Source organism: Dasypus novemcinctus, chromosome 8, assembly GCF_030445035.2.
Source record: "Dasypus novemcinctus isolate mDasNov1 chromosome 8, mDasNov1.1.hap2, whole genome shotgun sequence".
Lineage (NCBI taxonomy): Eukaryota > Metazoa > Chordata > Mammalia > Cingulata > Dasypodidae > Dasypus > Dasypus novemcinctus.
In genome coordinates, this window is record NC_080680.1 from 116,515,001 (window position 1) to 116,532,070 (window position 17,070).

Here is a 17,070-nt window from a genome sequence, read left to right on the forward strand (position 1 = left end):
ATGTTTCTATCCACCTCATACACAAGACTACAACTGTGCAAACCCTTGTGATGATAGCTTTGCTTAGACACACATATTCACTTACTCCCCCACCCCAAAGAAACAAAATCATCCATACTATATTTCATGAAATCTAAGACCATATATTTTTTCACACTGCAACATCTTAGAAACTAGGAAGAGTTCTATATTTGATGGTATCTTGGTTTTATAAATTAGGATATGTCACTACTTTGAATTGTATCCACATTTATTTTAAGAATACTTCCTATTACTTCTTAAATTCAAGAGTAAACATAAATAACATAAGTTAAAATTACTTCAGTATCAAATAGGTTCAAAATTTTAGACTCTTAATTCTGTTAGTTATTGTCAAAGGAATGCCTGAGCTACATACTGAGATAATATAGTAAGCCAAAGGTGAAGCAACAGGCAATTATCTAATTTTAATTTTATATTTATAAATAATAGACATATGTGACATATGCCATATATCAGCTATCATATATAATTAACATATAAAATAAAGGCTAAATACGTTTCCAAAAACATAATTTTGTTTCCCTAAATGATGTATTAATATTGAAAGTATAATTTACAGACAAATCAGGATGGAAGACTGAAAGGTGAATTTTATCACAAGTATGCATTGTCTGAGGTTTTGATATAGGCCAACTAGTATGTAATCTTAAAGATTATCCAAGTGAGTATGCTTGTTCCAATAGTATTTCAGTATTCAGTACCAAAAGGATTTCTAGTCAGCAATTTTTTCAAAGCCACTTTCACCTCTCTGTTCCGTAGACTATAGATGATAGGATTCAACATGGGAGTTAAACCTGCATATACCAAAGCCATAAATTTATCAATTTCCTGTGAATCTACAGCTGAAGGCTTCAAGTACATGGAGAGAGCTGTGCCATAGAACAAAACCACAACAGTCAGGTGGGCTGTGCACGTTGAAAAGGCTTTGCTTCTTCCATCCACTGAGCTGATTCTCAGGATGTTGCAGAGGATGAAGGCATAGGAGATACAGATGAGAAGCAGAGGCATGGGAAGGAGAAGTATGCTGACCACCAGCATGATTAACTGTGCCACGGAGGTGTCCACACATGCCAGTTTCAAGATAGCCAGAATTTCACAAGTGAAATGATTGATGATGCTATTACCACAGAGAGAAAGCTGTAGCACAGACACCGATTCCACCAGGGCAGTGAGGCAGCCTGTCATCCAGGAGCCAGCCGCAATCTGCACACAGACCACCCTGTTCATGATGACGGGGTATCTCAGGGGGTGGCAGATGGCCACATACCGGTCATATGCCATCATGGACAGGAGCACACATTCAGTAGAGCCCATAGCAAGAGAGATGTACATCTGAGCAGCACATCCTGAGAATGAGATGGTGTTTTCTCCCAAAATAAAATTTGCCAGCATTGGAGTGAGAGCAGAAGAGGTGTACCAGATGTCCAGAAGGGAGAGGTTGCTGAGGAAGAAGTACATGGGGGTGTGCAGGCGGGAATCCAGAATGCTGATGGAGATCAGAATAATATTGCCCAGAAAGGTGATCGAGTACATCAGCAGGCACAGCACAAATATAAGGATCTTGACTTTAGGGTAGTGGGAAAATCCCAGGAAGACAAAACCTGTTGCAGATGTCCAATTTGCATGGAACATTTTATCTGTCTATTCATCTTTTATATGCATAGCAAGATTAACATCATATAATATATGTAAAAAACATTCCTCCCCATTCTCTGATATTTTTATTTCATATGAATTTGTGGTCTGTGCTTCTCTAACTTCTCTAACTTAATGGCTTCTCTAACTTGGTGATAGTATTAGGGATATATGTTTGAAGGAATCTGTCATTAACAAGGAAAATTTCAAGCAGGATATCAATAAATAAAAAATCTTCAATCTGCTTTATTTGCTCCCACACTGTCATTTGATATTGCTGTGAGAGGAGTTACTTCATGAACACTTGATGAGAGAAAGAAGAAGGAAACAATCTTATGGTTTCTCTCTTATTCCAAAACCAGAGTTATCACACATCTGTGCCTATGCCATCCATTTACCTCAAGACCATTTGAAAGGTTTCTTTCCTCTGGTTTGGTAACAATCTTCTTTCTTCAGAGATGTTCTGCTTTCAATTATAGCATCTTCAGACACATACAAAATAATGTGAGATTTTCCCTGAATATAAGAAAGTATAGATTTCTGCAGTCACAGCTTAATTTACTGAGACCATGACTATTTAGACACAAACCCAAATTTTGCTTCTCAAACCCAGGAAAACGATGACAGATATTCACCTGGTAGTAGATACTGGGTAGAGATTTTTTTCATGTTGCAAGTGTTGTCCTGGAGTCACTGATCCACACACTGCCTCCAAAGAACCATTCATTGGTATTCAAGGTAATTTAAGTTCTTTGATGCTAGTGAAAAGTTTCTAATTTGTACAACAAATTAAACTTAGAAATCTATTCTTGCAAGATAATAAATTCTGAAACTCCAGGGACAATGTCCCACAGATCCAATTATAGTCAGTAGCTGATCTATTTTAATTATAGTGTTATTCAACAAGAAGTAAACATGTTCCTGTCTAAACTGTGTTTGGGAAGGGGAACTTTACTTTGCTCCTAATTGTCTTATGAAAGTCAATTAACTTGGTTAATTTGTATAACATTAGAAGAATCTCATTGTTTCTTCCTTCATATTGAGGGAGGGTATCCTTACATGTTTAATTTTACAAGTTGTGCTTGATATGGATCCCCGCAAAGATGAGGGTTGTGAGCTGAAGATATCATCTATGGCTCATCATGACTCAAAGAGAAGATATGAGAACAGATGTTTTCATGCCAACTGTGGAAGAAACTTGGGGCTCTTTCTTATGGGTAGAGTTACTTTTAGGACATAAGTTTCATCATATAAAAAATTCTTTGACCCTTCAGACACACAGAAGTCTCTGTTTATTTGAGTGGTGCTTTGTAATTCTTGTTCATAGCTTGCCATTTACCTTTTGAGGGGCTGGTGGTACATGGTGTATGGTGCTGGGCATGAAATGCTATTACTATGTTTCATCACTATGCATCACATAAGGATACATTCTTGTTAGAAAACTATAATCATGGCCATTAATGAATTATCTATATCACTTATTAAATATATCCTCCTTCCTGGAGAAGATTATAAATTTGAACTATTGCCAAGATTTTTGAGAACACAACCAGAAATCACCTCCTCAGTATCTATTATTATATTATATTGCAATCAGAGTACAATTTTGGGATCTTTCATTTACTCCGTTCCCACAGGAATCTAACTTGTAAGGTCCTGGGATGTTTTATATGATTCACTTCTTTAACTGTAAGACATCTCATTGTAGCTTTAGTGCTACCAAACCTTCCCCTTCATCACTTCAGTGTGTCATCTTGGACCAATTGATGATCCTCACTGAATTTCAGTTGACTCAATTATAAAAGAGTGAGGGCAACATATCCTTGTCAGAGTTATTGTGAGGAACAGAGAAATTTTATAGAAGCAATCAACAGAGTACCTGGTATATTGTATATGCTTAGTTATTATTAGACTTCTTTCCCTTATTTCTACTTGCCTCTTGAAAACTTTTTCTTTCATGTCTTTATTTCCATATCTCAAGGTTTCCTCATTTGATTTTGGTGATGTATTTGCCTTTCTTTCCTCATTGAAACATGATTCACTGCAACCCTAAAAAAATGGTTGAAACAAAAATGAGAAAAGTATTGACTGACATCTGGCTCCAGATGTCCTTTGAATTTCTTTAACCAACATCCCTTCCATCTCAACTCATTGGCAAGCACATCCTACGCATTCTGGTCCTATAGACAAATACTTGTAAGACTTCAGGAGAATTACCTAGGTTGACTCAATTCTATCTAGGGAAAGTGCCATCAGAGAGCGTTACTTCAGGGCTACCCACACTTTTGTGTAAAGTTCAGATGGGGGCACTAAGACTTATGCTAACTTATATACACTATTATAGGCACCAGACCAACTTCTACTTTAAAGAGAGTTCAAAGAACACTGAAAGAAAGAGAAACTATGAACCACCATGGAATTTCCTGAATAGAAGTAAAGCCAAAAAGTTTTGCCAGGTTTTCTGATACTTATTAGGGTAGGTCTTCCCTATCTCCATTAATGGCACCAGCGTACATTCATGGGCGTAGGCCAAAAACTTTGAAGTCATCTGTGATTCCTTTTTCTCAATCTTACCCCATGTCCAATATAAAATAATGTAAGGACACATTTGTCTGAAAAATATACCTCAGATTTCCAGCTTCTGGTACTGGTGGAGCATCTTGTAGCAATTATCTTAGATCACAGTAATCCTTCCACCACTGACAATGATAAACCCTGCATTAAGTATTAAGAAAACAACAACTGTTTGAGTGCATTAGAAAGCAACCAAAAAGCAGGCAGAACTGAGGGGATTTGACTTCTGGGAAAAGTGAATCTTCTGGGTTAGGTCTAACATTTACATGGTGTTTCTCCCAGGGTTTCTCCCTCATCTGAATAGAAGACAGAACTCAAGCAGAAAGCAAGAGACTTACTGAGCTGAGAAATCTGAAAAGCAGCATTTCTGGCTGCTGGAGCAGCTGGTAATTTGGGAAGTAATCCTGGAAAAGAGGGAACCATAGATGGGGAAACTCAAAATATGTGTCAACCCTCCTTTCCAATCCTTGGCCAAACCTGGCATTGAGCACGTGCAGAGTGTGACTCCTTGGAAGAGCTGAGCAGAGATATTAGCAGCAGCTCACTACAGGGAAGACAGAGTTGGCGTTCAAGCACCACCAAAATAGAGGTGATTGGTAGATGCCTCCAGATTTCCACTGAAACCCTCATCCTTTCTTCCTGAATCAGACATGAACTCTGGCCCAGAGTAGTGGATGTGGGTTTAAGTGAGATCTGTATTGTTACCTCACATTGCAGGAGAAACATTTATATAAAGATGCATCCCATTTTCTACCCCAGCAAGACTAGAGTTTATGTAACATTCTTCAGTGAGCCATGTATTAGAGCATTTGGGCTTTTTGCTCTGAGTAATTCTTTACCTTGAGACTCTCTCCAAGGGGCATTTAATAGATAAGGTTTCTTCTCCCAGTAAATAGCATTAATCAATTTACCCAGAGGTTCCATTGACAAAAACCTAGACTGGGTCACCTACCTCTTGTTTTTCTCTCTCCCTTGGTAGTATGCCCTTGGTAAAGGAAGCAAAGCAAGTAAATGGATCATAGGTAACTTGCTTAACTCCTTTATCCATGAGCTGTCTTAAAAGTTTAACATTTGACATGAGGTGATTTAATATAAATTCAGCAAAGGTAGAGTGAAATAGTTAAGGATCCATAGTGCAATCCTAAGAGCAACTACTAAACATACAATAGACAAATACAGCTAAAAGAATAAATAAAAAATACAGAAAAAAAGGAATAAAGGTTAGAAGGGACAAGTAGAAAAAAAACAGCAAGAAGGTAGACTTAAACAACATTACTCTAGTAATTATATTACATATAAATGAACTAAGATACCAATTGAAAAATGGGTTACTATATTGGATAAAAAAAGAAGACGCTTTTAAAAATACACTTTAAACAAAGGCACAGACAAGTTGAAAAGTAAAAGGATGGAAAAACGTAACAAGCAAAAACTAAATGAAAGAAAGCTGAAATGCCTATATTAATAAGATCAGACAAATTCACCTTAAGAAATAATAAAGTATTCCCAGAAATAAATGAAAAAAATAGACAATTAAAAACTCAATAGCATAGCTTCAAAGCATGAAAGAAAAAAAAATTTATCAGAGCTTAAGGGAAAATGGACAAATTTATAATCATATCTGAAAAAGTTTAACACCAAATTTCAGGCATTGATAGAACAAATAGAAAAAAACCCAGTATGATTTAGAAGATTGTAAAACAGTATAAAAATGACGTGATTGACATTTATAAAACACTCTTCAATGATTTCAGATCACATCCTTTTCGAATGTGTATTGAGCATTCACCCACATAGCTTAAATTCTAGTTCATAAGACATCCCAATACATTTCAAAAGACTGAAATCATACATAATATGTTGTCTGAGCAAAACAAAATTGAATTTGCAATCATAATAAAATAACATCTAGAAAATATCAAAATATATTTTTTTAAAGATTTATTTATTTATTTATTTCTCTCCCCCCTACCCCCACCCCGGCTGTCTGTTCTCTGTGTCTATTTTGCTGCATCTCCTTCTTTGTCTGCTTCTGTTGTTGTCAGCGGCACTGGCATCTGTGTTTCTTTTTGTTGCATCTTCTTGTTGTGTCAGCTCTCCATGTGTGCGGCACACACACTTTCCTAGAGAGCATTAGTAATGAATTTTGTAGATTTAAAATAATAAAAAGTATTAATCTTACAGAAATGCTTATATCAGCTCAAAAAACAGAGGAAGAGGAAATGCTTCCCAAAACTTTTATTAGTTCAATATACCCTGGTACCAACAAAATCTGATAAATACATTAGTAAAAAAGGAAATTATAAACAATATCACACATGGATATAGATTCAACAATCCTCAATAAAATGTCAGCAAATCATATGCAGCATTTTATCAAAAGGGTATTATATCAAGAACAAGCAGGTACTATACCAGAAAAGAAGTGCCAGTTTAATATTTGAACATCAATCAAGTTCATCACGTTAACAGAACAAAAGAGAAAAAAAATTCAAATGACCATCTAAATGAATGAAAAAGCAAAAGCATTTGCAAACATTCAAGTCTTATTCATGTTTTTTAAAAGTACTCTTATCAGTGTATATGTATGAAATGAGTGGATATTTCCACAACATAATAAAGGGCATCTATGAAAAAAAAATCTCAGCTAACATTAAATGCAAAGAAAAAGAGCTGACTTTTTTAATTTTGAAAAATGAAGTTTCCTTTTATAGTTGGTAATTTTTGGAGGAAGGGGTTTGTGTTTAAAAGAGCCTAAGTGAAAAGATATTCTGAGTGATCTTCTAGAAATTTTATAGAATGAACGTTTAAGTTTGAGTCTACGATTTACCTCAAATTGAATTTTGTGTGTGGTACAAGATATGGATATCCAGTTGCACCAAAACAACTTATTGAAAAAAACTATCCTTTACCATTGAATCACCTTGGTACCTTTGTTCACAATCAATTGATGATATATGTTTTTGTTCTTTCTCACTCTTTATTCTGCTCCATTAATCTATTTGTCCATATTTATGTCAGTACCATGCTGTCTTGATTATTTTCAGTGCATAATAAGTTTAAATTGAGGTAGTGCAAATTCTCAATTGTTACTCTTTTTTGCAAGATTGTTTTGGCTCTTCTAGGTCCTTCCCATTTTAACATTGGCTTTAGAATCAGATTGTATGTTTTTCCACAATCTCTGCCTGGATTTTAGCAGAATGGCATTAATCTGCAGATCAATTTGAGGGAAAATTATATCTACAATATTGAGTCTTCTAATCTATGAACAAGGTAACTCTCATTTCTACAGTTCTTTAATTTCTATCTGCAATGTTTTGTAACTTTCAGTATAAAAGCCTTGAGCATCTTCTGTCAACTCTTTCTCAATTATTTTGTTTTAAATGCTATTCTAAATAGTACTTTTAAAATATATTTTCTAATTCTTTGCTTTGGGCAACTTGAAACAATTGGTTTTTGTATCCTGACCTCTTGGTAGCTTGGTAAATTCTCCTATTAATTTTTTTCAGTTATTTTGTGAATTCATTAGCAGTCATTGTTGCTTGTTCCTGATCTTATGAAGAGGTCATTTTTTTTTTTTCCTGTTTTACCTTGGGCATATCTCCATGTTCAGATTCTTTTTTATATATTTATTTATTTTTAATATTTATTTTATTATTTCTTTCTCCCCATCCCCTTGTTGTTTCTATTTGCTGTGTCTGTTTGTTGCGTGCTTGTTTTATTTTTAGGAGGCACCCAGGAACTGGATCTGGGATCTCCCATGTGAGAGGAAGGTGCCTAATTGCTTGAGCCACCTCCATTCCCTGTTTTGTGGTGTCTCTCATTGTGTTTTTCCTCCTTGTGTCTTGTTGCGCTATCTTGTTGTATAACATTGCCACTCTGTCTTGCTCATCTTCTTTAGGAAGCACTGGGAATGGAACCTGGGACCTCCCATGTGGTAGGCAGGAGCTCAATTGCTTGAGCCACATCTGCTTCCCTTTTATTTTATTTTATTTTTTTATAAAGATTTATTTTATTTATTTATTTCCACCCCCTTGCCACTTGTTTGCTGTCGGCTCTCTGTGTCCATTTGCTGCACATTCTTCTGTATGTGCTTGTCTCCCTTTGTGATGTCATCTTACCACGACAGCTCTCCGCAGGCATGGGCTGTCAGCTCTCAGTGGGTGCAGGCCAGGCACCCAGGGCCTGCCATATGGAAGACGGGAGCCCATTTGATTGGGCCACAGCTGCTTCCCTCCCTTTTATTTTTAAATGGAGGGCATAGGGTTAGAAGATTGTTAACATCCCTTCCAATTATAGCATCTCTGGATTCTGATATTCACTCTCTTTCAACCTAGATGGTGATTTTTTTTCTTCCAAAGCTATAAGTGCATTGGTATTGCTGGTTTTTTTTTTTTTTTCAAATATGAAAATTATGATAGGGATCAAAATAATATGAAAAATAATAGAAGATGATTAAGACTTGAAACTGTGAAGATGTAACGTGGAGTTAGAAGAGCAGAGGAGGAGCACAAATGAGCTTCCTGAAAGAGGCCTGGGCTGGCTGTCCAGCCAGAGAAGAGCCAGGACAATTAAGACCCCTTGCCTGGTGATGACAATGCTTACCCACAGGTGGTGTTTGCTTCGGTATCAAGGACCCAGAGAGAAGGATAGTGCTCTACAGAAAGAAAACAGAGAGAGAACTAGGAAGAGGCACTAACGCTGTCCATGTGAAACCATTCCATGCTGCTACTCCGGGCTCCATCTCTGGTGGTGGCCTCACAGACTGAAAGTTTATCAGGTGCAGATGCTCATGGGACTAATCAAATGATTTATCAAAATTTCAGGCTCTGCCTTGATATCCATGGTGTCAAGGGACTATATGAAGCAGAAGCACAAATGCACACTCTGTGGCCACATCCAACGGGTGGAAAGTTTCCAAGGGAGGCCAGTGGTGAGCACAGGCATAGGATTCCTATTACCAGGTGACCCAGGCATAGCAAACCCGATGTTTCTATTATCCTTCCCTGCAAAACAAATGAACAAACATCCACACGGAGCACACTTCTTCTGTTCTATTTATGGTGTTGAATAAGTCATTTACCCAACATCTACCAATTACTGTGTTAACTACTGCTGATACGATGATAAAGATACAACCCTTTCCCTTAGTATCCTCTCAGTCTAATTAGGGAAATATAGCGGTATTTGTTATTTATAAGACGGGAAGAATAAACCTCGGTGTGGTCTGGGAGGGGATTACCAAGGGCTTCCTGGAAAAGTTGATATCAGAACAGAATTTGGAAGGTTATAAGGAGATATACTGATTTAGAGGCTTTATACCTCACATTTTAGGCACTGTGGAAGGTTTTTTACTGGGAGAAAACAATATCAATATGACTTGATTATTTTAAAAAATCGCTTTGACGGTATTGGAGAGAAGAGATTGAAATAAAACTAAAAACTGACAATGACAAGGGAGAAGTTTGCGTGCTGAGCTAGTAAGACGAACTGAAGTGGGTATTGCTTGAGTTAGAGCGTCCCCTGGTGTCTGCCGCATGGTATAACTAGTCAGAGAATTCGATAGAACGTCATAGTTGAAACTAATTTGAGATTATTGAGAAAATAGGAAAATGAGCTTTTAGCTGAGATCATAATGTGGCCTTGCAGGCGTTTAATTAATGTCTTCCGCTTACATATTTTAGAACCTCCTGGGAGCAACATCCAACATGTATTCATAAAAGGCACTGAGGCTCAGCTCGTTTCAGTGATCTCGAGAGGATTCATGTGCATAGTTACAAGCGTCAGCGAAGTGACACAAGAAATAAGCGGGGCTGGGAGGATTTCCTTAACAAGTTATTGACCTCCCCTAAGGAAGGCAATCATGCATCTCTGGATGAACTAAGTCTGGCTAAAAAAATCATTACATTTCCCCTAGGATGACTCACGATTGAGGGAAAGGCGATGCTTATCTCCTGATAAGCGACGCTAAGGCTCGTGATGAAAACGGAGCCACGTTTTCTAGAGACGAAAGGACGTTTACCCGGGATTAGGATTAGTGCATAGGAAGGTATGGTCACTTGGCTCCGGGGAATTTGGGTTTTATTTTATTTTATTTCGTTTTGTTTCATTTCATTTATTTTATTTGAAAGAGGCTTTAGATTACATAAATGTTACATCGAAAATATAGGGGGATTCATCTGGGTGTTTTAAACGTCTTCAGAGCTCCTCTCAAGATCTAGAATTCATGCTAGTCCCTTGGATATGGGGGAAAGATTGGGGTCCTCTGAAGTAACCTCCTCACCGCAATCCACACTGACCCGCTCTCCAAGTAGCGAGGCTGCTCTCTGAGTCCCAGGAGCACAGCCACTTAGTAAGCTTTCATTCACATTTCTTGAACTGGGACACCAGCAAAGCAGATAACTTTCGGCTGGTGTTGCCAGCTGGGTGCACAGAACTGTGGTTTAAACTGCTTCTCCCAGAGTGGAGAAGGCATTGCCGCATACCTGGGTGGGCAGGGACCTCAAGGCCTGAAGACCTTGGACTGGGTGTCCTTTCTGCTTTCCAGTTGATGTTTTTTGCTCGGTCAGGGTGCTCTAAAGCTGGTATAGATGCTAAGGCAAGAAAGAAGGGAAAAAATATGTCTAAGGAGAGCTCTTAGGAGCAAACCAAGAATGGCTAGGCAAAGAAGTATGGCCAAAGAAATCATCCAAACAAAAGGTGATTTGCGGCCTGAACCAAAAGCACGGGGGAAACCCAGGAAGTCTGAAATTCAGGGGAGTGAACAAGTAACTGTGGCTCCACGTGGGCAGAAGGGAAGGCTGGAGTAGGGAGCAGAATGGCCCCAAGTGGGTAGCATTTTGCATGTTTCTGGAAGCATGGAGAATTTAACCACTTTAGGTCTGATAAGGAAACACTAATGCTGGCCTACCCTATGTAGAAATTGGGACATAGCTCTACACGTGAACTCTATACTTCCACATTATTCTTAGAGTTCCCTATTCCTGGGCTGTTTAATTTTTAAGCTCTACAATGTTATAATGCCCTGTGGCCACTAGATGGAGGCAGAGACTAGCTTGTCTTTCCCGGAGAACGCTCTATTAAAAAGATTTCTCAAAAAATGAGAACATTAATTCACTGGTTTCTGTTTCTTTTACCTACTGTTGTTGATATTTATAAGAGCCTAAAATAATTGTTTAATTTTAAAATGTTTTGTTTTATTTGTTCAAAAACACTTTAAAATAAAATAAGAGCATGGAAAAGAATTGAGTAGGGTCATGTCAAAGTTAAAATACTAAGAATTGGTTCTGATGTTCAGATCAGCGCTGTGGAGAATAAGAATACTAGAAGGTTTCATGCCCGCTCTTGAACTTATCAATAGCTCTTACTCTAATACATCAATCAATAGTTTGATGGCCTCACAGTTGCAGAGGGTAAGAGATGGGAAAGCTCTTTGAGTGGTGCCTATGGCTCTACCGCTCATCCAGCTTCTGCTTTGTGTGAGCAGGGAAGCTCAAGATAAGCTAGTGATGGGTTCAATGACAAGGGATTGCTGCAGGCAAGGCAGAACCCTGCCGTAGGGTCCCTGTGGCATTGTGTGGTGACCTGCCTCAACAAGACAGACACCATTGTTCCCAGGGTAGGACTTCTAAAGGGGCTTTGAAACTGTTTACCTGGAGGAGATGATAAGTATCCTCTAGCTGGTTTCTTTTTTAGGAGATCAATGGAAAGTTGTTAATTCATTACACGTGATGGCCAACAAGGCCCCTGTGTGGACATATACAAAATGTATCCTTGAATCTTTATGTAAAGATGCAATAAGAAATAGTCTGTTCTTTTTTCTTTTCCAACCATGCTTCCCTTCTTCTTCCCTCCCTCCCTCCCTTCTTTTCTTCTTTTTGTAATTTTTTAAAAAATATTTATAATGATGCCTGGCTTACATCTATTACAAGACTGGCAAATATACAAATCAGTAGAAAATGGGGTGGGGGGCATAAAGTAGGAAAGGATAGAAAAGGAAGCTAATAACTGATTGAGATATTAGCACTCCAATTTCATGCTTTAAAAAAAAGTGGCAACATTGAGCCTCATTAAGTTATGAATGCCAAAGTTCCCTAAAACAGATACTCTGTAACAGATATTCTCTTAGTCAAAAGACCCATTTTAAAAAAATTTTTTTTGAAGGACACTAGCTGCTTTCCTTTTAGGCAAGCTCCCTGTGCTTTCATTTGAGTTTTGTTAGTCATTCATGGTGAAACCCACAAGTGAATGATAAGAAAGCAGCTGGACTGGCCCCTAGGAAGAATGTTCAAAAAGAGAACGTTAGTCAGCAACTCTGCTTTAGCAAGCACACGAGTCAAGTGTGATTTTATTGTACTTGGATTTGGGTGTTGAATTAAATTTGCCTTCACAAGATGCATTATTGGTGTCAAGTATGGTTAGGAAAAAAAGTTCTGCTCATTCAACATGTACAATGAACCTTTGAAGAATACTTTCCAGTTTTCAGCACGGAGAACTCAGAACTGAAGAAGGCATTGTCTCTGCTTTCAGGAGGATCAACCGTGGAATTGAGCTTGTTCAACAACCTGTTGCACACCCGTGCATAACAGCAGCCTGAAGGACAACCTGCGCCTCCCCTGAGACCAGTGCCAGAACCCAGGACAGGGGCCAGACACTCTGCATGTGGCTGAAAGGACCCCATGCCAGCTTGGGGGTAGTTGGTGTCCACTTGCCATGGCCTCTTTTCTCCAACCACATTGACTGTTCTGCTGGTCATGACCACAAGGCAGAACTGCTGCAGGAAAACTCCTGGACACATCTTTGAACATATTTACTGAGTCTTCTTGCCATTATGATTAGCATCTTCTTCCCCAACGAAGGACAATTCTGAATGTCCTCTGTTAACCACAGTGTGCTCATTATTTCTCCAATTCATCAGTATCCTCAAATAACACTACTCATATACTTAACTCTTCTTTCACTGGCTTAGATTTATTTTCAAAACTCTCAGGTTTGCTTTATTCAACAGCTTTTACTATATTAAACAATGTACTTTTTTACTATTTTTTTTTACTTTTTTTACTATTTTACTATATTAAACAATGTACTTTTTTTATAGTATGATAATTTTATAATTTACTCATGTAACAGAGTCACATTTCTCTAGGGAAAAAAAATGTCTTCTTAGTTTTTATGCCAGAGTAATTATGCTTCTGCAGAGGTACCCTGTTTTTCATGCACTCTGACACTGGAGTAAGTGTGAAACAAAGCTGAAGAGCCTGATAAAGAATGGCTAGGCAAAATTTTTTTCCCTAAAAACTATAAGAGCCCTTGTACTGGGACATAGCCAGAAATGGAGGTCCACATTCTAATATAAGGAACAGTCCAAACCTTCAGGTAGTCATGCAGGGTGAAAATGGCATCTCATTTGTTTGCCCTCACCACTGTGTCTTTGTATTCACCAGATTGTTGCTACTATAGAAATACTTGTTCACTGACACATGATGCATTGAATGGAATGCAATGGAATGGAATAAGTTGAATAGAATTTAATCAAATTGGATTAAAAGTGGGTAATCCAGTAGTTTGGGGATTTGAAGACCTTATTAAGAACAGCAAATGAACAATAATTCATTTGACAAATGATTTGCAGGCAGGTCATAGAAGACTACAATTTCTGATGATTTTATTAATATTATTAACATTAATTTTAAGAATAATTTTTAGAATTAAAAATTGTGGTCCTTCAAAATAAAATAAAAGCATATTTGTCAGACTGTAAATCAATAAATCAGGAAAACTTATATCATGGAGCCAAACTTAACTTCTCTATGACCCTAATTTCCTATTAACTCACCATAAGGCCTAACAGTGTGCTGCCTACTAGCACATGGCATTAATGCACATTGAGCCAGTGCTCAGGAACCATTTATCAACTTAAAATTGAAGGAGAAATGTCTGAAATTTAGTCTCAAATCAAAATCAATGGAGAATCGTTCTTAATCAAAGCTTTATACCAATAAAACAGGTTTAAAGCTGTCATTCAACATGAATTGAGTTCCTACTATGTACCCAATATTATTCTATCCAAACTTAGGAAGCAACTTCCTTTTCTTAACTTTACTCATTATTTTAAAATAACAATAATTCTGGCTATAACTGATGCAAAAAATATTGTGTATTAATAGAGGTAAAGGAGTTTCTTTTATAAAGCTCATTAGAAATAAAATTCTTCCCACAGTAAGAAATAGCAAATAATTTTTAGACTCTAATATTCTTTAAGTCCATAAAAATTGATATCATGAATATTTCTATTAGGAAGTATGTGCAGTAGTTGATTTATTTAAGAGCTTAGTAAAAAGTCATTTCAAAGAGACTCAATACACAGAGGACATTAATTATAGCAAGAGGTCTTTTGATATTGACATCATGTTTGTGCTAAGGTCATAGACTCTTATTATAATTTAAATGTTTTGACATGTGCCGACATGTTTAACTTGCAGAGACACATTTAAAGATTTCTGTAAATCATCTACCAAAGGTGAAGAGAAGAATACACAGAGCACCAGGTGTCCTTGAGAAATGACCGTGCCAGTTATTATGGAGTTGCATGACAAGCAGTCAAAGTTGTTAGTGCTTTTGCAGAGGATAATGAGAAGTTTTCACATGTCCTAGTAGCACCAGCAAGTATTGGTGCTACCAGTGCTACAGGTGCCATAATAGGTGCTGTCAATGTTTGTAAATAAAACTCTTTTGTTTTGGAATCTCATAGGACTCAGTACACAATAACCAAGAGTTTAATAATATACAGACATAACCTGACAATTTGCAAACTAGTATAAAGATTAATGACTGAGCTATGGGCAATGTCCAAACCTTTCTAAACTGACCAGGCTAGCGTAAGAGAAAGCTGTCATTGAATCATCTGCAGTGTGGTTATTCTTGTTCATGAACAGTGGTTTTATCTGCTTCACAAAGTACAATTTTCTAGTAAAAATCACACTACAGTTTTAATATTGTCTAAGATATGCTTTATTCAAAAGACACAGGGTCTGATCACCAGAAAAGCACACAGCACTGGGGAATGGGAAAGACAGTTGGTGTTAGTGGTTGAATTGCAACCCTCAAGAAGATGTACTGAAGTCCTCATTCCCAGGGCCTCAGTATGTGAGCTTACTCAGAAATAGTTATTAGAGGTGGAATTAGGCAGGCTAAGATGAGGTCGAGGTCATACTGGACCTCGTGGTGGGTGTCTAATCCAACATGACTAGACAGAAGAGGGGAGAACGCCATGTGACAACCGGGGCAAAGAGAACATTAAGGTTCTCTGCAAACCACCTGCTTAAAGGCTCAGGGCAGGCTTCTCCCTAACAGATTTCAGAGGGAGCATGGTCCTGCTGACACATTGATTTTGGCCTTCCAACCTCGGAAAATGTGAGAAAATAAATTTCTGTCTTTTAAGACCCCTGTATGTGTGGTACTTTGTTAAAGCAGTCATTGGAAACTAAGAGAGTTGACAACATCTTTGTTGAAATATTCCTCAAGAACGTCTTATTCCTTTGCTCTGATTCTTTGTTAACGAGCAAACTTCTGATTGTATCCTCTTCCCAAGTACCTAAGTACCTGATATCTGGGAAGATTTGTTGGAACGATTTACTCTTCCATGGTAAATTAACAAGTCGGCTGGTGTCTGCTTTACAATCTGTATCTGGAGAATTAGGCTGTTGTGACCTAGTCCCTGTGTGACTGGTTAACTCTTTGTACCCTGACAAGTTCAAATTTCTGGGACTGAAAAGTCAAGGGCCAGACTCTCAGTCCAAGAGACTCTGAGACTCTGTTTGGGCCCTCTGTTTGTCTGCCTCTCTGCTATTTTAGCTATGATCTTTCCCAAGTCAAAATTCCCTCATCCATGACCAGCCATCATTTTATATGTAACTTTAAGCATCCAAGCTTTCGGAAACAATTTTCATCTTTAAGACATAGCTATCAAATTAAAAATTCATGGATGAATCAAGGTCTCCTATAAATCCTTCTAATTTGCAAAATATGCTTTCATACTACACTTCTTAGTATGCCAGTTAGTTCTTCTGGTAAGGTCCACCATGTAAAGCTGGCTCAAACAACTAACACATCCTCTCCATGCCCCATCTCTTTCCATGATTTACAACAGAAAGTATTCATTCCCTATGCAACTGTTCGGAATATGAACAACAGAGTAACAATTTTGTGATTTATTACTGTGAGTTAGCTATTCTGTATATTTTCACATAGATTTTATGGTCTAATTAGCTCTTTACCTGTTTTACAATTTACAGATGATGTAACAGATGCTTTTGATAAAAGTAACTTGCTCAAACTCAGGCAGTGGAATATCTATGATTTCAACCTAAGTTTTATTGATTCCAAGATCCATACCCTTTATGATAAGTCCTGCCATTTCTCTAATTTATTAAAGGAGCTTTAATAAGGATCCTATCTTTTCTACTACAATAACTTTCTGATCATGAAAACTCCTACATTGCAAATGTTACAGTAGGATAGATGTTACCAATTAAGATAATGAATTACAGAATGTAGGATCTAGTAATTGAACTGATTTAGAATTCTTAATAGACCTCCATTTAACTAAAAGATTTTTGACTATTAATTAACTCAGCTATGGTTGGACTGGGTTGATTGTGGCTTAATTGCTGTAGGGCCCTTCACTTTGGATGTCTTTTCACAACAAAGTTGAGTTCAATAACTGGTGTATGTGAAGGGCTACTAGATTTATCATTTAGGTTTTATTTTCTCATTAATTGTTGGGCGAAATGCCTGTGTGTATGTCTGTGTGTAATGCAT

The 17,070-nt window shown here is 37.4% G+C and overlaps 1 protein-coding gene across 1 annotated transcript; it reads right to left on the reverse strand.

Annotated features, from left to right (window-relative positions):
* Positions 1-729: 729 nt before the first annotated feature.
* Positions 730-1,674, reverse strand: LOC101413301 (olfactory receptor 13F1-like). The gene has a single exon (XM_012530292.2). The coding sequence runs from the start codon at positions 1,672-1,674 to the stop codon at positions 730-732; it is 945 nt and encodes a 314-aa protein (XP_012385746.2).
* Positions 1,675-17,070: the final 15,396 nt, after the last annotated feature.

Excerpts from the sequence above, each read along its gene's own strand:
- LOC101413301 (XM_012530292.2), bottom strand. The coding sequence starts at position 1,674 with ATGTTCCATGCAAATTGGACATCTGCAACAGGTTTTGTCTTCCTGGGA.